General features: G+C 43.3%; 1 protein-coding gene across 1 annotated transcript in view; it reads right to left on the bottom strand.

Annotated features, from left to right (window-relative positions):
- Positions 1-23,567, bottom strand: part of BPTF (bromodomain PHD finger transcription factor) — a 122,461-nt gene that overhangs the window by 5,060 nt on the left and 93,834 nt on the right. Inside the window, exons 26-32 of the mRNA XM_015423639.1 lie at positions 21,828-22,738; positions 18,996-19,078; positions 12,492-12,717; positions 10,922-11,253; positions 5,854-6,027; positions 4,902-5,094; positions 3,610-3,694 (exon numbers count right to left, since the gene is read on the bottom strand). Of these exons, the coding sequence (XP_015279125.1) occupies positions 3,610-3,694; positions 4,902-5,094; positions 5,854-6,027; positions 10,922-11,253; positions 12,492-12,717; positions 18,996-19,078; positions 21,828-22,738 (2,004 nt within the window). The remainder of the gene's footprint in view (positions 1-3,609; positions 3,695-4,901; positions 5,095-5,853; positions 6,028-10,921; positions 11,254-12,491; positions 12,718-18,995; positions 19,079-21,827; positions 22,739-23,567) is intronic.

The following is a 23,567-nucleotide window of genomic DNA, read 5'->3' as shown; positions in this document are numbered from 1 at the left end:
GACCTTCAAAACAATAAATTAAAATATTTTCCTTAATGAAGACACTATGCTGGAGGTATTTAGACAAGAATTGTTTACGTTGTAAAACAAGGAGGGGACACTCTAAAATAATAAGGGATAATGAATCTAGAGTACCTAATTCACATGGGCAAAACCTATTTTGAGAAAGTATTTGCCTAAATCTACCAAAATGGACTACTGATAGAAAAACATTTACTGATAGAAAAACATTTAAACGGACCAAGGAGGAGGAAGAGAAAAAGAGGAGGAGGCGGAGGAGATTGGATTTATACCCCGCCCTTCACTTGGAGTCTCAGAGAGGTTCTCCCAAATTAGAGTCCACTGCTCTTAACCACTACACCAAACTGGCTCGGGTGCTGGAATGGCGAATCCAAACCAAAAGAATAGTGAGGCATCATTCCATTCCTTTGATATATACCTAAATTAGCTGCAGAACAGACAGGGGGTGCAAAGGGAACACTTTGGGGAATTCATGATCCATAAGCCTTAGTTGGATTGTTCTTAAAAAAAGAATTTTTTAAATTTTATTTATAGTCAAATTTATACCCCACCCTCCCCGCAAAGCAGGCTCAGGGCGGCTTCCAACAACAAACACAACAGTACAGAATAAAAATATAAATAATGCAGAATTAAAACACAGCATTTAAATTAGAACATTACAAAATAGAAAACACAAAAATCTACCGCAATACCAAGTTTTTGAAGTTTGTGAATGAATATAGAAAACCAAACAGTGCTATGCTGATCTTTCATTAAGTAGTATAATAAGCTTCCGGGTTAGATGTAAAATGAATTTTTAACTAGTACTTTAAAGCCATAATCCAAGCCTTAGTTTCCACAACGTAGTAACTATGGCAGATCTATACCCTCACAGGTCTATACATGTGCAACAGCTGTCACCAGGTCAACTGGTTGGCTGCTGTGCAAAACACTATACTGGAGTAGACAGACCAATGGTCTGATCCAGCAGGTTCTACTTATGCTCACTTGTGAAATGGGAAGCTGATGCTAACTTAAAATCTATTATATTTTGAGTAGAATACTTCCATTATAAAAATTCACAGATCTCTCTCACAAGAAATATACAAAAAAGTCAGCTAGCTATTCATTACATATGATTCTTCTAAGCTAAAGCACTCTTTGTGAGTTTATTATTAACTAGGAATAAGGACTAGGTGGGTGTCCCAGCCTCGGGCACTCAGCATCAATTTGCTGTGCGACCTCAGCAGGGCATAATGTCAGAGTCCACTGTTTTCTCCAGGGGAACTGATCTCTGCCATCTGAAGAGCAGTTGTGATTCTGAGTGATCTCCAGCTCTCACCTGGAGACTGGGAACAATGGTTCCCCAGGAGGAAATGTCTGGTTTGGAGGATGGAGTCTATGGCATTGTACAAGTCTGAGGTCCCCCCCTCCTCAAACCCCACCCTCTCCAGGCTCCACCCCTCAAATCTCCAGGAATTTCCCAACCTGGAGTTGGCAACCCTAGCTCCTTCCCAGCCAACCATCAACCTACCTTTATCTGCCCCTCTGACTTCAGCTTTCCCTCTCCCACACACCTGCAGCCTCTACCTAGGAAAAGTACAGTCCTCCTCTGCAGTGGAGACCCAAGCAGTAGGGAAGTGACCTCAGCAGGGTATAAAGACACAGAGTCCACCCTGCAAAGCAGCCATTTTCTCCAGGGGAACTGATCTCTGCCATCTGGAGAGCAGTTTTAATTCTGAGTGATCTTCAGCCCTTACCTGGAGATTGGCAGCAATGGTTCCCCAGGAGGAAATAACTGCTTTGGAGGGTGGACTCTATGGCATTCTATTCAGCTGAGGTCTCTCCCCTTCCCAAACTCTGGCTTCTGTAGACTCCACCACAAAATCTCCAGGAATTTCCCAACCTGGAGCTGGCAACCCTAGTCAGGACTGGCCCCAAAGAGTTTCCCACAAAAACCAAAGTAGGCCTGGAAAGAGCCTCCTGCCTTTGGCTCTTTACTGACAGAACCAAGCTTGGTTGCCTAGCAACAGCCACTGAGGAGAAAGTTAGCCCTACAGGAGAAGAAGAGAATGGTTTGACGGCCAGTGGCTCACCTCAGTAACCAGTAAGCTGCAAAGGAGAAACAGCTGTTTTGGCAGTTTATTCTGTCAGGGAAGAGTGGCCAGGCTGGCAGTGGGCGGGAGAGAGGAACAGACCCAGCACTCAGCCAATGGTGTCAACCAAAGTGTCTGTCTGGAGCTTGGTTGCCATGAAGAAGTGTGTGTGTGTGTGTGTGTGTGTGTGTGTGTGTGTGTGTGTGTGTGTGAGAACTGGAATATATAGTTTTGTTTCTGGCCACTATCTGTCTGGTGTCTGGTGTAGCCATGTAACCTTGAGACCTACACTGTCTTTAGTATCCCTTTCCCCCTAGGAATCTTAGAGTGTTACTTTGGCAGGCTTTTAGCTTAGAGGTGACCGGCCAAGAGTCACTAATGTCTATTTGATTATACTATAATTGCTGCCTTCGCACGCTTGACCTCAGTCCTAACAAAGAACGTTATGAGTCTGGATCCTATCAATGTTTACTTCGATTGGCATCAACAGAAATGGATACATCTAACAGAGGGTAACTTAAAGTATATAGGCTTCTCTCTTGACACAGACCCAAGATCTTTAATTAAGCAAAGGGTCCATGACATTGAATGCCAGCTAGACCTAATAAAACCCCCACATTTAATGATTTCTGAGAAACACAGATATACTATAAATATGGCCCAATATCTAAAAAATGTAGAATATCCCCCTCATAGGAGGGCTTTTACCCTTGCTAGATGCGATGTATTGCCATCTAAGGTAACAGAAGGGAGATATCAGAAGATCCCATATACTGAAAGGATATGTGCATGCTCCCTCGGTGAGGCAGAAACACTGGAACATATTTTTATTCGTTGTCCCTTTTATAGGAAAGTCAGGGATAAGCCTTTTTAGGCCTTTCAGAGTGGATACTAGGAGTTCTAGCCGCTCTATCAATGAATTTTGCTCTTCAGATGGTAATGTTGCAAATGAAGAGATCAATCTCGTTTCAACCTCCTCTTCTGTATATGTATATAATTTTATTAATATATATTATTGTTGGATTAGTTCAATTATAAACTGGATGTACATTTTAATAGTCTATTTATGGCAGATTTGTATTGTATCTTATTGTATTGTATCCTATTTTTTATCTGGTCTATGACTGTTCTAATAATCAAACAAACAAACAAACTTTACTTCTTCTGAATGACTGTTATTGGGAACTGATTTCTCCAGGGGCTCTGACAAATGGTACGTGAGTACTCTTGAGTGGCGGTTGATGGGTCAATGGCTGGAGTGCACAGCACAGCCAATGAGAGAGCCAGAAAGTGTCAATATGCTGGCACTATGTATGTATGTATGTATGTATGTATGTGTGTGTATATATATATATATATGAGACAACATATAGCATTCTACAATTAAGCATTCTACAAAAATAGTTCTAAAGAGACAGATCTCATTTGCAGGCTTGTAATCTAACTATCAGACAAATAATTAAGGGGACTGGAGGAGAAACCAGCAAACCCAGATGACCAAGAACACACTTACCCATAGGTTCTTTGATAACACCGTAATAATCTGGAGCATCATTGGGATCTACTGGTTCAAGAAATGGCCATGCCATCTTGTGAGCCTGTTTGGAAAAGATGGCAAAACACATTATTTCATTCACTGAATCAAACCCTTTCACTCTAAGCCTAAAATATGTGAGCTGCTGTTATATCAGGATGGGGCAGAAGTAGAAATGTAAAGGCCTGAAAAATAATGGAAACAGTATTATTTTCCCCCCAGGGCTTTTCTCAAGCCAATGGAAAACTTGGAAATTTAGTAGAATGCTGAATCTCTTATGGTGATTTTTTTCCCTTTTTGGAATTGGTGAAATGCTTTTTTAATACAAGGTTATACTTAATCAGAATGTGTGGTATGAAGATTTTCATTTAAGACAATCTACAGGGTCGCAGTGTTAGTCACAGCAAAATGAAAGTCCAGAGGCACTTTAAGAACTAACAACCTTTATTCCAGCAGAAACATCTGTAAACTGACTTCTGTTTGCTAACACCTCACCACTCCTACCCTTCTCTTGTTTGTAACTTCAAGTATAGATGACTGCTATGGATGTACACTTAATGAATCCTCTGGCTTGACTGGAATAAATGTTTAAGTTAGCCTTTCACGTACCACTGGATTGTCTTTCGTTTTCCTATGTAGACATATACAAGGTATTTCTGAGCACATATTTATTGTTTAAATATGACTAATGCTGTCCACAATTAATATGCATTATGATAATACACTGCTGAAGAATTGTTTTCAATGCTATAAAATTTACCTTAATAGCCAAATATGCTGCCAGCCCCAAGATGACTATATGGAACTCTTTTCATCCAAACATACCTACTTCTGTTTACTATAAAATGTGTTCACTATGTTTAACTTTTATTGCTTCCTACCTCTCATATGACAAAAATTAAGATACATGTGCCAAGGAAGCAGTATGCATCTTTATCTCCCTAATACTGGGTATATTTGCAAGTTTGCTTGCCAAAAAAAGGCAGTTATCCTTTTAAATTTAATAAATGTGCCAAATAGTACAACTTTATACAGTTTGTTATAAATGATGCCTTTAATGTTGTTAAAGCAGTAAAATAAATTTAACCATGATAAGGAAGTAGGTATTGCATGTATTTCCATGTTTTCAAAAGTTCTGGACAGCTTTGTGAAGAAGACTGTTCTGATTTCAGAAGGAGGTATTTGTCAGCCTCTTTCAGGCATGCCTTTCACCTTCAAAACCCAATCAGATTCTATTACAATCACAGTACAAAGCCTGTGCTTATTCTTACCTGTAATGAACGTAGGACTCTCTTCAGCCCCTCATAATCTTTATCTGTCAAGGGACTGAGTACAGTCATGGCATCCTCAGTTGACTGACACTGTGGACAGACATACTCATCAATGAGATCTGCCTCACTTTGCAAAATACCAACGCAGCGCCCGTGATACCAGTTCTGACATCGGTCACAGCCAATGTAAAATCTGTAAGATTCCAAAGAAAGCTGTTTAATATCCTTTCTTTTGCATGAAAGTCTTCCACTTGCTTTAAAGAATAACTGTATTACATTTAAACGTTACTTAAATTTAGCACATATTAACTAAGCTGTCCATTTATGAACAAAAAAATAAACAATATTGTGAAGTAAATTTGCCAGTATCACCATTCTCAATGATAATTAATTTCAAGCAAATTAATTCTCTTCAGCCATAAGCAATTCTGAAGCTAAAAGGAACAAAATAGAGTTTAAAAAGCAACCATTTTGCAATTAGAACTGTTATCACATGTTTCTTTTCCACTCTGTTTAATTGTTTTTCATATGTTTGTAGAAATTTAGAGCAAAGAACCCTGCAATATTTTATGAAAGAAAGTACACATAACAGACTTCTCAATACTACCCAGATATCTCTTATTATAACCACTTCTCTAGTCTAAATCAAACACAACATTGAATGCAATAAATTAGGAACTTCAGCCACTGATGGTATTTTGTCAGAACCTTGTTGCAACAGGTCAGTGAAGTAGCCTTCTTTAAATATCATGATGTCTTATTAACAATAAAGCCGCCTTTTCCATGTGTATTAAGCATACATGATTCAGAGCAACATTTCAGAGATTACTTTCTTTTCAAAAGTCACATCACTAGATACAACATGTGGAACAATAATTTTTTTTGTTCAAGAAACAAACTCAGAGCAGTTTGCTACCTAAATATTCAATAAGAGGTTCTTGTCAGAACTCACTGTGACTCATCATAAGGTGTTCTGCAGATACAGTACAATTCCTCACTGCTGCCCTCTTGTGCCCGTTTACAATCATTACAGATGTACACATCCATTTTCTTAGCCTCCTTTTCTGTGATGCCAACACATTCTCCATGATACCAGTTAGTACAAAGATCACAGCCAATATAGAACCTAAAAGTATTCACAATGAAAATGACAATGTAATTGTCATTTCAAATGGCATGGCACTTGCTAACCTTTTCTCTGAAACTGTCTGACTTAATTTCCCAACCTAGCTATGCTTCTAAAGCTAACATCTGATACTGATGTAGTGTGCATAGTTCTATGGTGCCTTTTTTGTCAATCAATATGCACTTAAGTCTGAAAAATGCAAATGTCTCCACTGTGAATGCACAAAAACAAGGCCAAAGAAAAAGGCCTACATTTTCAAAACTGTAGCTGACACTTGAACACAGTGGCAGTTCTTAAGATTTGAAAATGTAGCTTTCAGTTTTAAAAACAAGCAAAGCGCACATACAACTAGAAATTACAGGTACACTAAAAGGAGCATGCATACCAGCCATGTGTAAAATACATATTGGTATAACATGACATGAAGGAAAATGGGACAAGTGGATGTAAACTGTAAATTTCTGCCTGAAAAAAATGGAATGTGACACCTTAAACTGAAAAATGTAAACCACTGCTTTCAGAATATCTATTCTGACAACAAATATGTGACAGGCCACAAAGTTTAAAGAAAAACTTCAATTCCATCAACAACCTCGCAAAGCCATAAGCTTTCAAATCTATCAAAACTGTGAGTTAGATACTAGGAATTTTTGCTGGCACAAGACCAATTCGTGGGAGGGTTAGCAATTCTTGATTATTTCCTTCTTTCACTGTAGCTTCCACCACTACACCCAGTGGTATTCCTGGGAGCCCCTGAATACCAGGGGTAGCATTTTGAGGGCAAGGGAGGTACAACGGGAGGTGAGAAAGTTCTGTTTCACAAGTTCCAGTCCATCCGTGGATCATAGGATCCACCTTTATGACCAGCAGAATTATGGCGGAGAGATGAACCTGGCTGATGGAATACATCCTCAGGGTGACCTCCAGTTCACTACTCTACTTTTCCATAGCATTTTAATTGACTTTTTAAATTAATCCACCTGTAGAGTGGTTGATTCTAACCCCAAACACTGCTAAACCCAAACACTTTAAAGGGACTGCAGTAGAAGCCTGACAAACAGCTGAGAGGTGGGACCAATCTGCTCCCACCTCTCTCCTCCGTTTTTGGATCTACCAGTAATTCCTGATTTTTTCGGGGGGGGGGTTGGTTTTCACTTGAAAACCTGGATACTTCTGGGATGCCAAAATATACCCCCCCAAATACCTCTCTTCATCTTTAAGTACTTGAAACACTTCTATGGCAAGCTGTACATTGTCATTACCCCCAAACCACAATCTGCATCTTGATTCCTGCCCTCCAAGCCAGGATTAAACCATGGTTCGGATAGCAAAGCCTACTTTGTCAATATGCCTGAGCAAAGCCAGTAACTGCTAATGGCAATACAATTTGGCTTGATTGATTTGCCTGTCTTACTGTCCCTCAAAAATTTAAATACAAAGAACATCACTTTGATTCCTATAGGCTTGCCCTGCATGCCAGAGTCCTGGGCCACCTTCTCAGAGTTTTACACAGAGCACGGTTCTATCCGATAACATTTCTAGAATGCAGTATGATGTTATTAACATACTTTCATCTCATGAAACTAAAAACATTACACCAACATGATACAGTAACGTAGCTAAATATAATGTGCAGGATCCAGTGCAAAATTTCTACTTGTGCTGGAGCTCTTGTGCAAGAAAGAGGCAGCAGTAGCTATTTGCACTAAGTTAGTCTTATAGCTCTGACCTGGATGGCCCAGGCTACCTTGATCTCGTCAATTTCTACCACCAATCTTACTGTATGCTCACTTACGTTTCCGCTTGCGCAAGGTCTTGTGCAAACAATTTCTGGGTGCTATACTATATTAGGGATGTTGTGAATTTCACCAAACACGTTCAACAGTTGAATGCACCATATTCAAAAGTATCGATCGGACACAATGTACTCAGTTCATACTGAACAGCCACAAACACTGACCAAACTGGTTTGCTTTGGGTTTTCAGAAAACTGCACGTGCGCAAAGATGCAGCAGATTCAAATAAATCAGCGGCCATGAGCATCTTGGGGGGTGAAACTAGGGGTGGCTTCCTAATCCACCCCCCACCTTTTCTGTGTTTGGGGAAGGCTGAAAATGGCAAAGTTAGAGATCAGAGGGTTCAGATCTCAGTTGTATTCCAGCCTTCCCCAAACATGCTAAAGGGGGGGGGGATTAGAAACCCACTCTTAGTGAGCATAAAGCACTGGATCCATGCTTTTTATTTTATTGTGCAGTGCGTTGACATTTTTTCTGGTGCTGCCTATAGACCAAGACATGAGCTGCAATACAATGGTTGTTTTGTTTCAGTGTAAAAATTCTATGGATCCATGAGGATTCCTTTAAAAATTGTCTAGATCTGAATCTACCCCCCCCCCACAATGACTGGAGGGTGGATTAGAACCCCATCCCTAGCTGAGTTTCTAATCTAACCCCACATCCAAAACTGCTGGATTTGAGGAAATCTGAAGCATAGCAAAGTAAGAGATCTGAAGCACCTGTCTGTCAGGCATTCACAGTGTGAGAACATGCATGTTGAAAAAACCAACTGCACTGCATGGTTAAGAAGGAACACAGTGAAGCAACCTGTCAAACACCAACGAATTTATCAATGACTTATTGAACCAACTACCAAAAATTAGGTCCCTCTTTGCAACTAATGAATAGGACATGAGCCAATTGGCAGGTGTTTATGCATTCTATATTACATAGGGAGGAAACCACTAGGTGTTGCACAAGATCTTGTACAAGCGGAACTGCACTAAGTCCGATTATATATCCACTTGCACATCGCTGGATCCAAGCCACCAATTTATAATCTGAACATTATCTGACCTCCTTAGAAACTATTTGAGAGTAGAGAACTGAAGAATAAATACCCTTCTCTTATCTCTTATATCACTGTATTTAAAATATGCAGGGATCATTTCGTAGAAAAAGAGCTAGGGGAACTCATTAGCATAACTCATTAGCATATGCCACACCCCCTGACATCAGGGGCCCGACGGTGGACCTGCAAGGCTGGTGGGAGTGCAAGGAAGCCCCGCCAAGGCCCTCCCTGGCCCCAGGCAGGCAGGGGTGGAGAGAGGCGGGGGGAAAGAAACTTACCCTCCCTCTTCTCCTGCCTCCTCCTGGCTGAATGAGGGCTGGAAGCAGGGCAGCCGGAAGCAGGGGGCGGGGCTTTGTCATGTGCCCCGCCCCTGCACCTCACCCGGGGGAACTGCGTTCCCCCGCGTTCCCCCCTGAAATGACCTCTGAAAATATGTATATATAAAAAGTAATTAATCCATTCACTCATAGACAAATCTATTTAAAACAAATGGAAGGTGTACAAGGGAAGAGCCTACTAGATTATGCCCAATGTTACTGTCTTTCCTTCCAAGCGGTGAAATTAATTTCAAATCTATTACTTAAACTGCACAGTTTTCCTATACTGTGTTTTGTTTAGGGCTGCCAAATGCAGCCGGGGGGCGGGGAATCCCCCGTTTCGGAGCCCCGATTCCCGGCGCGCCGGAATCGGGGCCCGGGGGAAACCCCACCCCCGCGTGCGCGTCACCCGGAAGCGTGGCCCCGCCCCCAGCGTGCGATGTCACTTCCGGGTGACGTGCACGCTGCGCACGCACCCGGGATCGTCCGGGAGCCCCCCCGCTCCCGGACGATCCACATTTGGCAACCCTAGTTTTGTTATAAAGAAAAGTTAGACTGAATCACAATGTTAGGACCTATCTTCTGTACCTCAGTAAAAAGCTTGTTTGTTCACTCTGCTAGAACACAGCTATCAGCATTTAATGTTGACACTTACTAAAATCCATGAAAAAATCCTGCTGTAAAACAGGTTCTAAACAGTGTTCAATATAGTAACAACCAAAGAGGCTGCAGAACACAATTATATACAACAGAAATGTATGTGTATTGGTAAAGTCCTCTATAAAATATAGTTTAAGAATGGCAGACTAATATGGGTATCTCCCATCCATAAATATGCTATAGCCATCAGCAGTTTATAACTTTCCTATATAGAAATTAGTGCTGAACAAGCAATTTAAGAGGCATAAATGAACACTTCAGCTATGACCACAGTATCGAAGTGAAGTGTAAATTCTGAATTCTTACTAAAAGTAAATTTTGTGAATGAAGCACACCTTCACTAAAAGGAATGTTCAGATAACATTTAATACTTGGGTTCCCAAATCCCAAGTATTTGACTACAAGTCAAAAAATATTTCCAAGCTATCAAGCAATTCTTCAAAAAAAGACTAATGTTTTCCAACTACTTGTACAATAATTATTATTATTAGAATAAAATCTTTTTAGAGTTAACTGTAGTTTATTCTGTTAAGTACCTTGATGTACCTAAAATATTTGGCTTAAAAAAGACCAAATTAAAAAATTTAATAACACAAAGAAATTACTTGCAATAATGAACAAAATGTACAGTAACTTGGAATCTCCACTGCAGATTACAGAATAAATGCTTATTTGCTAAATGCAAAAATACAACAAACAAGTATCTTCCAGGGATGCACACAGCCTAACGGAAGAAAAGACTAGCCAATAGCTCCTTGTTTCTGAAGCAGAGGTAAAAAGACAAAGGAAATAATAGAAGCAAAATAAAAGATGTGCACTGTGAGAGAGGCCATACAATGGAAACATGCAAATGGATAAGATGTGAATCACAAAAGGTAATAGACTGGCATTGAAAAACAGAATCCTAAATATTTAAATCTTCAGTAACTTCTTAGTGTATAAGCTTCTGATACCTAGAACTTCCAACCCCACTTCTTTTAGCTGTCTCCACCACTAAACTAAAGTTAGGCAACTAAATTTACTACAGCTAAACTAAAGCATGATATGGACTTTCAACATGCACCACTCACTTAGATTCATCATAAGGCGTCTTGCAGATGCAGTAAAGTTTCGTGTCCTTCTTGGATTCCTTTGAGGTAGTAGAAATCATTTTCTTTTTCTTAGATTTTGAAGATGAAGACTCCTTCTCCTCCTCTCGTTTTCTCTTGTGAGATGAAATGGAAGTTGTGACTGTGGCTGTTGATGAAACACTGGCAGTGTGTGGTGGTGGCGGTGGAGGAGGTGGAGGAGGTGGCGGTGGAGGAGGAGGGGGAGGAGGAGGAGGTGTGGCAGCAGCTGCAGCCACTGCCTGGGCCCTTTCTTTTTCTTTCTTAATTTTTGCCAGGTCTTTCTTTAGCTCTTCCTAAGAAAAACAAAGCAGAAAATTGAGCCATGAGGTCCATCTTTATTACACCATTACATCTGTATGAAACCCAGTTATGTAAAATGTATGGAAGCAGCCAACTGGATTGTAATAGGGTGGTTTAAAATCAAATGTTGTGAACTTCCTACTGTGTGTAATTCTTGTAACACAAGGGAATTTCTAAAGTAAGTGAAAGCTGATCAGCTTATTTCAAATGAAAAGAACAAGGTAAACATGAAATCCAAGACACGACGCAATGTGATCACACACAAACCACCAACAAATTAATATAGAATTAATTTAATGTAGAATCTACACCACTCAAAACAGATTTGCCAAATCCATTAATATGCTCAGACTACAGATAGCCCTGTGTTGTCATATTTAATATGTTAAATTTTTTATAATACCGACCCTTTGTTTCTGAGACCTGAAGACTTTATAAGACCCATTCTCAAAATACCAATTTTAACCCAATGCCAACCCTATTACTGAAGCTCAATCTATTCAATTTTTATCCCTTTGTTCCTCCAAGGAGCTCAGGGCAGCAACCCTGTGAGTTAAGTTAGGCTGAGAGACTGAACAAAAGTTCCCTGGTGATACAATCAGGACCCAAGTCTCTCCAGTCCTAATCCAACACTCTATACCTTGAATATAACTTTGTGGTCTGAAAGGGGCCACTGGACTCAAACTTTGTACTGTGGCTTCATGCCAACACAGCTACCCACCTGAATCTACAAAAATGATAGTTCAATCACACCATTCTAATTGTATAGGAGGCTGCAAAACAAGTGCACAGAATTTTAAAATTTCACTCTCAGAGCAAAGGAAAAAAGGCATCTGGCTTGGTAAATAACAGTTTTTTTCAAGAAACAAAAACCTGCTGAGTATTTTAATTATCCCATACCAAAACACTGTAAGATCGCTAAGGAACAAACGGTCACCATTTCACAAACATTTGAATCATTTACCATCACCTAATCACTATCATGCTTTGTGATAAGGATGAAATTCCGACTGTATTAAACCCACCTGGTACAACCAAATTAAGATTACAATTATATGAAAATTAATTTAAAGGAAACCAGTGTTTTTGGTCCACCAACCCAAAGTAATAGATGAAAAGGGAGACACAGAGAAGTGGTGAAAACTCTTTGTCTTGTAGACTTAAAGCAACAAGCTATAAAAACAATGAGCCAAGTCTCTAAAATATAACTCAGTAAAGATGAGAATTTTACCTGCACTTCGATTTGTAGGTCTTTATCTAAAAGTGCTCGCTTCTTCAATATTTCAGCTTTAAGTTGTTCCTTATGTTTAAAGAGCAGAGCTGAGAGTTTGGTAGCATTCTGTTTACTACGCTTTTGTTCCACACTCTCTTCCCGTTTTCGTTTCTTAGCTGCCTGTTTTTCTTCTTTATCTATCTTATCTAGAATATATTTCATTACCTGGTTGCACACTATCATTCTGGAGAAGAAATACAAAGGATATTATTGTGAAGCAATCAAGAAGTAGAAAGACAATGTTAACCACATTTTATAATTAAAGGCAGACAAACATGGCTTCAATATTGGGGCTAAAGCACTGAGCGGAAGGAGTACTTGCTTGGCTTCAGCAAGGTTGCTGCATCACATGAAAGACCATGCTCTTTTCTTTCTACCGTCCCCATCTCCCAGAATACTTAAAAATACTACGGCATGGAAGAGAGGATGAAAGCCATACGTGAATGTGCAGCGAAATACGGTGCAACAGAAGGAAGAAGGTGTTTGAGAAGTGGCTGAACATTGATTTCATTTATTTACTGAAGAAACTCTTATGGAAAACGAGAGGTACGGCTTGGAAAAGAGTTAACAGGGTTGCACTTACCTGTAAATATTCAAGTGGTCTTCTGTACAGGCATGCATTGGGACTGTGTGTGTGTGCAGGCCAATCGTGGAAAAGATTTCCAACACTTTCTACTGGACTAGGCATTCCCCTCCTCCCTCTGGTGCTTTCCCACCAAAAAGATCACACGACTAGGAGGAGGGACACTACTCCCTCAGTTCGCCCCATGCTGCCACTTGAGACCCCAAGAAACTAAGGTTCCAGAGAGTTCACAGAGGGGCAGGAAAGGGGGAAGTGTGGCTGCACAGAAGACCAGTCGATGAACAACAGTTACAGGTAAGGATAACCTTATTTTCATCTTCGTGGCTTCTTTGCAGTCCCACATTGGGAGATTAGCAAGTTCACTGAGTGAAGGAGGTGGTGGCTCTGAATCTCTCAAAGGGACCATGGAGGACTGCCTTCCCAACAGTTGTTTAGTGTCCTATATTGACATACTGACACCCAGAACTGTCTTATAAAGGAGCAGGGAGCACTCGACAAGTGTCCCAACAGAAATACACGCAGGAACATGGCAAAGAAAAACAGCACTCCATTGGAGAGAGCTCTGATATGTAAAGTGGCACTGAGCAGCCATGCACTCAAGACAGAGTTTGATAGCTTCTATCAAGCCATGAGAATGGGTTATGCGAGGACACTGATGAGCCATTTTTGGAGCCTGAGTGATCAATACAAGGTAGTGTTGGATCCTTAGCCCGCTAAAACCCAAGAAAAGTGCCCTAACCTGGATAGCCCAGGCAAACTCGATCTTGTCAGCTCTCAGAAGCTAAGCAGGGCCAACCCTGGCAAGTACTTGGATGGAAGACCTCCAAGGAATACCAGGGCCAGGATGCAGGGGAAGGCAATAGCAAGCTACTTCTCTGAAATGTCCAAGCACCACTAGGGGTTGCCAGAAGTCAGCCATGACTTCTGGGCTCGCGAGGGGATGAACACACACACACACACACACACACAACTACTCACAAAAAATAGGATTAAAACTCAAGAAAAACCACACTCAGGGAATGTAAAAAGTACATAGATGTTTGGTGTCAGAAACAAGTGTAAAGATAGTGTTGTGTGACGTGAGGACTACAATACAATCCCCAGTAGGGGATCCCAGCCAGGGCATCAGACACCCTAACCTTGTGAAGCTTCATGAATGGAGGAGGCAGAGGTTAGAACCCTCTACAGTTGGAAGTGCTGCATACTAAAAAAAACCCTATTCTATACCAAGCACCAGGTAAGTGCAAAAAAATAATAATCAAATAAGAGGGTTAGACCTCTGTTAGTAATACCTTTAGAAATCCAATAAGGAAAACGAAAGTTTAGAGAGTTTGAGTCCCAACCACTGGTAAAAACATAATCACCAGCACAATAAGCAGGGTCCACACTGGAGGGCCTGGCGTGATATGGTCCATGGGGTCACGAAGAGTTGGACTCGACTGTGTGACTGAAAAACATCATCAACAACAACAACACTGGAGGGCCAGCATGGTGTAATGGTTAAGAGTGATGGATTCTGATCTGAAGAACCAGGTTTGATTCCTCACTCCTCCACATGAAGCCTGCTGGGTAACCTTGGTTCAGTCACAGCTCTTTCAGAACTCTCTCAACCCTACCCACCCAGGGGTCGTTTTGTAGAAAAAGAGCTAGGGGAACTCATTAGCATAACTCATTAGCATATGCCACACCCCCTGACATCACCGGAAGTGTGTCATAAGGCCACACCCCCCACCCCCAACGGTCCCGGCCGCACCCGCCGGCCTTGCAGCTCCACTGCAAGCAGGGGGAGGGGCTTCATCATGTGCCCCGCCCCCCGTACCTCACCCGGGGGAACTGTGATCCCCCGCGATCCCCCCCGAAATGACCTCTGCCCACCTCACAGAGTATCTGTTGTGCGGAGAGGGAGGGAAGGAGATTATAAGATGCTTTGAGACTCCTTAAGGTACAGAAAAGCAGGATATAAAAACCAACTTTTCTTCTTCTTCAAGCCTTCTTACAGACTCAGTAGAGACTCCTTTCCACTTAGAGGTGCAAGATATGGTAGTGAATGAGGGGTGCTGTCAGCAAGCTGCCATTTGATATTTTGGGTTCTGATCATGTTTTCTGTATGCTGTCAATTATAATGCACTTGATGTCTCCCCCCCCCCCTCACTGGTCAGTGCTTCTGCATTCATGCGCATGCCTAAACACTGCCTGCTTGTTAGAAGTTATTATGCTCTGTTATCTATCTCAAGGTCACAGGTGTTGGACTGGAATCCTCTGTGCTTCAGTTTAATGAGATGAAACTGTGAGAACTGCTTTGTAGTAAAAACAACCTGGCCGTTTGTATCCCAGGAAAATAGCCGCGCAAAAGAGGCTTTTGGCTCGAGCGGGAATTATAACCATTGGCTGTAACCATTTTGAATTTGCTTTATGCTTCCCCTCCCTGGGGTTTCTGGTTATTCTGAACAGAGAAGCTGTTCAGTGATTTATGTCTATCAATAAAAGTTACCCTTTCTATAAGAGTGACTACGTTGAATTCGTGAACCCTGACAGGTGCTTGCCACTCAGAAAAATCTGAGGCTACTGCTAAAATGCAGGAAAGGAGCTAATCAAATCTACCAAAGTCATCAGTGGGAATGAGAATAAGCAGATCAGCACCATAACAACGAACACAGTGAAAAAGATGTGATGTGGCCAAGGAAAGTATGGACAGCATGCACCATAAATGAACCTTGTGCAGCTTACAGAGCAATCTGCACAGCAAAACAGCTGGAGAAAAAACATAAATACAGACTACCTTGCTGAGGGATTAGAAGGGCATTCCCCAATGACAGGAGTCACTGTCAGGAAAAGAGTAAAAAAGGACAGGGCCCAGAATGTCCCACTGTGGGGTAAGGCCAAATACAAATAGCCCAGGCCTCCAATCAAGAGTATCTGGGATTTGGTCCCCATTAGTCAAGGAAAACAAAATTACAGTGCATTCCATGATTACCGTGGCGTGTTTGCACTAAAGTGCAAACTTTAGGCTGTGATATGGTGTCAAGCTCCCTTCAAAGGGGATAGTAAAAGGGGCCATAATAACCTGTTGATTCACAACTTAAAGTGGGGCAGAGAAATTCCTCTTCCCGTCTAGGATAACAGTTTACTGCATTCACACTCCGCAGTGGCTGAATTAGAGATGTGATATGGGCTATCAGCAACAATAGAGAGTTTGCATGTCAAAGACTGTCCCATGGGGCAGCTTTTTTGAGTAGAAACATGATGTCTATTTAAAAGATAGGCATGGAGCTTACCTGTACCCCATCTTACTCCCCAGTAGGGACTCAAAGTGGCTTATAACATTTTATACTTTTCCATTCCATCCTCACCAGAACCCTGAGAGACAGGACAGGTTGAGAGAATGCGATGGGCCTAAGGTCGTAAGAAAGTTTTCAGACAGAACGGCATCTGAGCCTGGGTCCCAGACCAATGCTCTAATCACTATAACCACACTGGCCTTTGCTACAAATGGTGTCACATCAGACTGACTCCAGAGACAGCCTGAATCCAGCTAAAATAAGAGCTCTCTCCCAGAAGCAGCAGTGAGACTGAGAACCCTGGGGAGAGGCAGTGCCATTCCCTGGTAGGAAGAAGGGAGTGTGGGCATACAGGAAACCAACAGGGGAAAATTAACTACAAAAAGACTGGGTTTAGAGGTGCAGGTTTATCACTGATATTGGAAACAGTAGCAGCGAAGGAGTCCCAGACTATCACTGAAAGTTGCGAAGGCTACCATGGAACTGAGAAGTGAACTGCTCAGGCTTGCCTCCAAAAAGCATACTTAGTGATCACTTCTGAGTTCCCCATAGAGATGGAAATAGCAAGCCTTGCAACGAAAGCCCCTTAGAATTAAGTTTCAATGCTGAGAGACTTCAGCAAGGTGGTAGATCGAGGCTGCTGTGTCACTATGCCAGCCTTCAGCATTAGCAAGAGGGATTTGGGCCAAGATAAAAAAAGAATCAGTTCTGACCCTGAAACCGAGGCAGTCCCAACCGATGCTCCCTCTAAGCTGTGGAGTCTTGTGAGCAAAAATTCTACTTTGTGAGCTACTGGCATTAAAGGTGTGAGCGAGTGACTTGGCTACTGCATACATTAGTATGCTCTGGAGCCATTCTTCCTGTGCTAAGGCAAAAAAGTGTGAGCCGGAGGCTAAAAAACTGTGAGCTACCTCACACTAACTCAGCTTAGAGGGAACACTGACCAACAGAGTGAATGGTAAAATGAAGCTCAGCAGGCCTTACGCATACCTAGTCTCTTGTCTCAGAACACAACTAACAAGAACAGGAAACTCTACCCATTTCAGCTAATCTCCCAAAACTACAGGGACTGAAGAGGTCCAAGCAACCCCAACTAAAAGGCACAATACCCTTCTGGATATGTAACACCTTTCACAGAGAGTCACTGAAAATTGCAAGGCTGTTAACCCACATTTCACACATGAATACATGAAGCTGCCTTCTACTGAATCAGACCCTTGGTCCATCAAGTTCCGTTATGTCTACTCAGACTGGCAGCAGCTCTCCAGGGTCTTAGGGAGAGGTCTTTTACATCACCCATTGTCTGGTCCTTTGAACTGGGGTTGCCAGGGATTGGACCTGGGACCTTCTGGCATGCCAAGCAGATGTTCTATCATCTGAGCCATGGCCCCCACCAAGGATTTCACCTTGAAACTGAGGGCACACAGGAAAGGATTCCTTCAGTCACAGGTAGCTAAGCCTTTAAAAGAGACTTCCATCAGGCCACATTTCCAGGCTTCTGGTCGGATTTGAGAGAAGCCAGGGAGGAGGAGGGATTCCTTCCATCAGGCAGGCCACAGCCAAAGCCTTAGAAAAGAGCCATTCTGAATGGGAGGCTCTGTCAGGCAACACCTCCAGGTTTCTCCCTTCAGAGCTGACAAAGCCAAGGAGGGAGAAGGTGCCTTTATTCAGGCTGGTGAGCAGCCAAAGCCTTTGAAAAAGAGCTATTTTGAGTCCAGCTCTATCAAATCATGCCTTTGGGGTAAATTAGTGAAAGAAAGAGCAGGCAGCTCTGCTGTGTGAACCCCTAGGCAGAAAAGGCACAGAGAATGGGTGTTTATCAGCACCATTTAAAGCCACAGTCGGCACAATCCCGAGGATGCCCCTTTTGAGCCATAATGACACAGTGGAAATCCAGAAACATTTCTTCTTTAAATGTAGTTAATTCTTCCATTAGAATGACCATTGAGGACAAAAAAAAACCCTTGAGAGAAAGAAGTGTCAGCCTCAAGAGTGAGGTGAGGAAAAAACACAGAGCAGCACTGGAGAGCCTCTATGCAGCAGCAAAATAAGAAGTGAGGGAGTAGTGCTCCTCCTCCTGGTCATGTGATCGTTTGGGCGGCAAAGCGCCAGAGGAAGAAGGGGCACTCCTAGTCTACTAGAAGTTTTGGAAATCTCTTCTGTGGCTGGCCTGCAAACACACAGCCTAAATGTGGGCCTGCAAAGAAGTCACGACGATGAACAAAAAGCTCCCGCTTTTTACTATGACATTAAAATCAGCAAAATAGTTAGCAGGGAGTAATACGACCAGGAAAATATAGTTTCTTCCCCTTATCGTTTGCCATTCCTCCCACACTCCATCTACCCATCAGAGTACTGCTTTCCTAACAAATGCAGCCAGTTGCTGCCCATTAGCATTAGAGATGCTGAACCATGTCAGCCACCACAGCAGCTGTTTATTTGCAAACAGAACATCTGACACACAAACAGGCCAGTTGTGTGGGCTCTTATTTCCTTGGATAGTGGCAGTAACATCTAGATCAACAAAATGCTATCGGAAGAAAAAATGCCGACAAAGGCAGCGAGTACATTTGACATCTAATCGATAAAAATCTGCCTTACCTCTGATTTTCTTCTCGTTCAGCAGGGGTCAATGTTTTTTTCTGTTTCAAATGCTCTATCACAGCATTATGTTTCATTACCACCTTTAAGACAGAAAAACAAATGCCACGTATAAAAATTTTAGAGCGCAAGAAGCAACACTAAAGAGCCCCTCTGCAATCTGCAAATAATCCAGAACAAGAATGCTGCAGAGATTGAAACACATGACTGGGGAAATGAAAGTGGCCTCCACTTATTAAGCAGCAGTCTATGTTCTTTTGACACCTGGAAGCAGGCACCTTCCTCGGGCATGAACCTGAAAAGTTCTGAGACAAGAGGAGGGCGAGACGGAGAACTGGCTGCAGAGAGAATGAACCTCACCCTAAGTCCAGCTGAGGGCAGCTAAGGAAAGATTTCAGAAGACCGGAAAGGAAGGCTCCTAGCCTGGCCTCAGCAGCAGAAAAGTGAGATGGCCTCTAAGCCTAACCACAGAAGAGGGGTCTGTCCTGCTCCACCAACCCTCTAGGAACAACCAACCTGAAGAAGAACTCTGAGATGGAAGGGATGGTTTAAAACACTCCTTGGAGACACTCTTTTGCTTGATCTATTCTGTTTGAACCCCTTCTCCATTATGTTCCACAATTTCCCATCTCTAGCTTCAAACAAAACGATTAAGGTGCAGTTACAGTTGCTGCCATGTGTCACCTGTGTACATCTGCCTCAAAATATTTTAGATACACAAGTGAAATTTACTAAGCATGGACAATACCACAACTACAGCCCTCTTCTGAAGTGCCTCTTCTCTAATAAGTCTGCTTTGTAACAATGCTGCAGAAGACTGAGCACTCAGATCTAAGTCTCTTGCCTTCCCATCTGAAGATGAAATAAAGAGCAATGCAGTTAATCATGATCCAAATGCTACAGAACATTGTTATAGAATTATTCAAAGCATTTGCTATATTTAAAGCACAGTGCACACCAGAAGAACAGTACTGACTAAATGGGTGGAGGGCTTGCAGCTGCGAGGCTTCGTCTTCTTTGATCTGGGGACAAGAGGCTGTTTACACCCTCCCACTTCCTTCTCCTTCACCCAAGTATTTCTGCATTTAAAGCATAGTGCGCCCCAGAGGTGTGAGCCTCTTGGCGTGAGCTGAAGGGTGAGACCACAAGGGCTTAGGCCTGTGGCACAGGGCCCAGGCACTATATGCAACAAGTAGTGGGGAGGTGAGACAGAGAAAGAGAACTATACCAGCTACTTATCTGGAAACCAGGAGTTGTACCAACATAAAGCTATACCTGCGGGACATCTCTAACCTTAGCACACCATGGCTTTTTGCTGACACTACAATATTGTCAGGTACGGGGGAGATTTTATTAGTAGGAATTGGGAGAAATCTTTATCTGGAAAAGGATGTTTGAGGAATGCACTATCTCAGTACAAATGGGAGCAGGTTAAGTATGGGGGTGGGATTTATCATAGATGGCAAGGATGCTCGCTGCCTGTCTAACCTCTGTAGCACCTTGAGAGTTGATGAAACAAGGGCCCCTATTTTACACCTGGATGAGGGAGATGTATGGCTATTATCCTCCATGAGTCCTTCAACTTCCACAGACTTCCAGTGCAAACTATCACTGGCACTGACTGTATGCTCGTTATACCAGGGACTGAAGACAGATTAGGCAGATCCTTCTTGTCTACCAGCCACCAAGTTCCCCAGTGGGCACCCTTAATGAGCTGGCAGAGGTATTGCCAGATGTGATACTGCAGACTCCTAGACTCATCGTTCTGAGGGTCTTCAATTGACCCTTGCTCATTCCGTTAAATGCTTTGAGTCATACTCGATCCAGCATTATTACTAGAGAAGCCAGTTAATGCAGTGGCAAAAAAGGCTGTCTTCCAACTCAGCCTAGCCCCTAAAATGGCCCCGTACCTTGATATATCTGACCTGGCCACCTGGATCCATGCCACAGTAACATCGAGGCTAGACTACTTTGATGCACTGTACATTGGTCTCCCCTCAAACTTGGAAGCTCCAGCTGGCCCAGGATGTGGTAGCTTGACTATTAGCAGGAGCTAGACGGAGCATGCACATTATTCCCATTCCACAGACCCTCCACTGGTTCCCCAGATTTGTCACTGAGCTCAGTTTAAGGTAAAAGCCCTTCATGGTCTTGGCCCCTCTTGTTTATGGGACTGCCTCTCTCCCTGTGCTCTGCCACGACAACTCTGGTCATGTCAGCAGGGGCTTCTGCAGGTGCCAGCCTGCAAACAGGCAAAAGTCAACGCCTGCCCACACGTGTGCCTTCTCCACTGTGGCTCCTGCCTTGTGGAATGGCCTGCCCGAGGAGGTCAGGAAAGCTCCTGTTTCTCCTGGCCTTTCACAAACGATGCAAGACCAAACTATTCAAGAGGGCTTTTCTGTGCACATAAGAAGGCTGCACAGCACAGCAGTTTTACAAACTTACCTGGATAAATGATTGGAACTTGCTGCTGTCTATAGCGTATTGTAAGTAGTATCCTATTGCATGATTTCTGTACCACTTAATGTGTCATGTTAATACTTATGCTATACTTCTGTTTGTTTCTGGTGGTTCCAGACTTTTAATGTTCTAATGCATTAGTTAGCGAATGTCCCATCTTGTTAACTGTACTGAGCGCAATCCGCCTCTGAGATCTGAGAAAGGCAGACTATAAATGACAGAAATAAATATTTACAAAACTGGATATGCACTGTGATTTAATAAAGAAATATCCCTGAGGGTTAACCTAATTCATAGGCCATTCCCCCCTCCCCCAGCATGCAAAATGAAGGATGACAAGTGAAGGCTTAAGTTTCCTTCTGACAACTTTACCTGTTTCTGGATAATGTCACTTTGATTCGAAGCCTGAAGGGAGTGTTCCCGTTTAATTTCTATATGCTGCTGTTTTTTCTTCTGCTGCTGCTCCCTGAGATGCTGAACCCTTTGCAGTTGTTCCTGAACGCTGGCAGCTTGAACAGTCACCACATTCTGAATCTGATGAGCTTGCATGGGACCTGCTTGCTGAATCTGAATAGGCAACTGAAGCTTGATCTGCTGAGGCATTCCACCTTGCTGGGCCTGTATCTGCGCCACGACATGGGACTGAAGCTGGGAGAATACTTGGACTTGCTGCTGAAGCTGGGGTACGGTAATCACCTTTGTCTGGGGTGGCTGAATTTGCAGTGGAGGGCATGGAGCTTGCACAGTGACTTGATTTACGTTTGGGGCAACTGGAAAAGTCTGAACAGAAGTTGAAATTTGGGGCTGTGGAGTATGAATCTGTATAGCAGTGTGTGGTGGCATCTGGACCTGCTGCTGGGTGGTGGTCTGCACCGGAGCAGGCTGTATAGCTTGGACTTTGGGTGGAGTTGGTGGGTGCACAAGTGTCTGTGACTGGTTCTGAGCTTGAGCTAAAGGCTGCCCTTGTGCATGGCTCTGGGATGGATCCTGAACAACAGCTGGAGTTACAGCAGGCTGCTCTGTCAGTGGCTGTGCTTCAGAGACAACTGGACATGGAAGCAAAGCTGGAGTCTGAGCTTCAGGTGGAGCCTGGGCTTCAGCTTGAGGCGGAGATTGGGTAGGCTGTGGCTGTGCTGTGGGCTGAGACGGAGCTTGGCTGCTCTGGGGCTGCCCTTGTGGCTGGGCTGGGAGCTGACTCGGAGGCTGGGGCTCAGCAGGTGGAAGCCCTGGCACTGGCTGTGTTTGTGTCTGAGCTGGGGAAGTCTGCTTCTGTCCTCCTGCAGCTGGGAAACGAAAAGCACACCTTCAGTTCAAAGCCAGAGGGAAACGTCAAGATGCAGCTTTTCTTCTCTGGTTTTTATTTATTTATTTATTTATTGCATTTTTACCCCGCCCTCCCCGCGAACGGGCTCAGGGCGGCACAAGCCCATACATAAAAACAGTACAAAACAGTAAAAACTATTAAGTCACAACAAAAACAAATAAAGTGCTCCATACAACAAGATGGTCTCTGAAGATGGTATCGATCATTTCATTAGGGTGAAATTGTCCTGTCGATGGTCCAAGCCAGTCCAGCAGCATCAGTGCCATGCAGGATTATGGCAGTTCTTCCGGGGACCACTCCCAACCCCGTTGCTTCAGTTATGGTAGTAATAGAGGTGGCAGAGGTGGCGCCCCCTATATAAAAGCCTGGCGGAAGAGCTCCATCTTGCAGGCCCTGCGGAACTGCATAAGGTCCCGCAGGGCCCTGATCTCCTCCAGGAGCTCGTTCCACTAGGTGGGGTGCCGCCACTGAGAAGGATCTGGCCCTGATTGAAGCAAGCGTTGCCTCCCAGGGGCCTGGAATCACCAGGCGGTGTTGTGTCCCCAACCGAAGTGCTCTTGGGGGTATATGTGGGGAAAGGCGGTCCCTCAGGTAAGCCAGACCCCGGCCATATAGGGCTTTAAAGGTAATAACCAGCACTCTGAAGCAGATTTGGTACACTATTGGCAGCCAGTGCAGCGCTTTCAGCCCAGGCTGGATGTGCTCCCACTTGGGGAGACCCATCAACAGCCTGGCTGCCGCATTCTGCACTAGCTGCAGCTTCCGGATCTGCGACAAAGGCAGCCCCA

Source organism: Gekko japonicus, unplaced genomic scaffold, assembly GCF_001447785.1.
Source record: "Gekko japonicus isolate JY-2015 unplaced genomic scaffold, Gekko_japonicus_V1.1 scaffold33, whole genome shotgun sequence".
Lineage (NCBI taxonomy): Eukaryota > Metazoa > Chordata > Lepidosauria > Squamata > Gekkonidae > Gekko > Gekko japonicus.
Note: the sequence above shows the minus strand (reverse complement) of the source record. Positions and strands in the feature narration are given on the sequence as shown.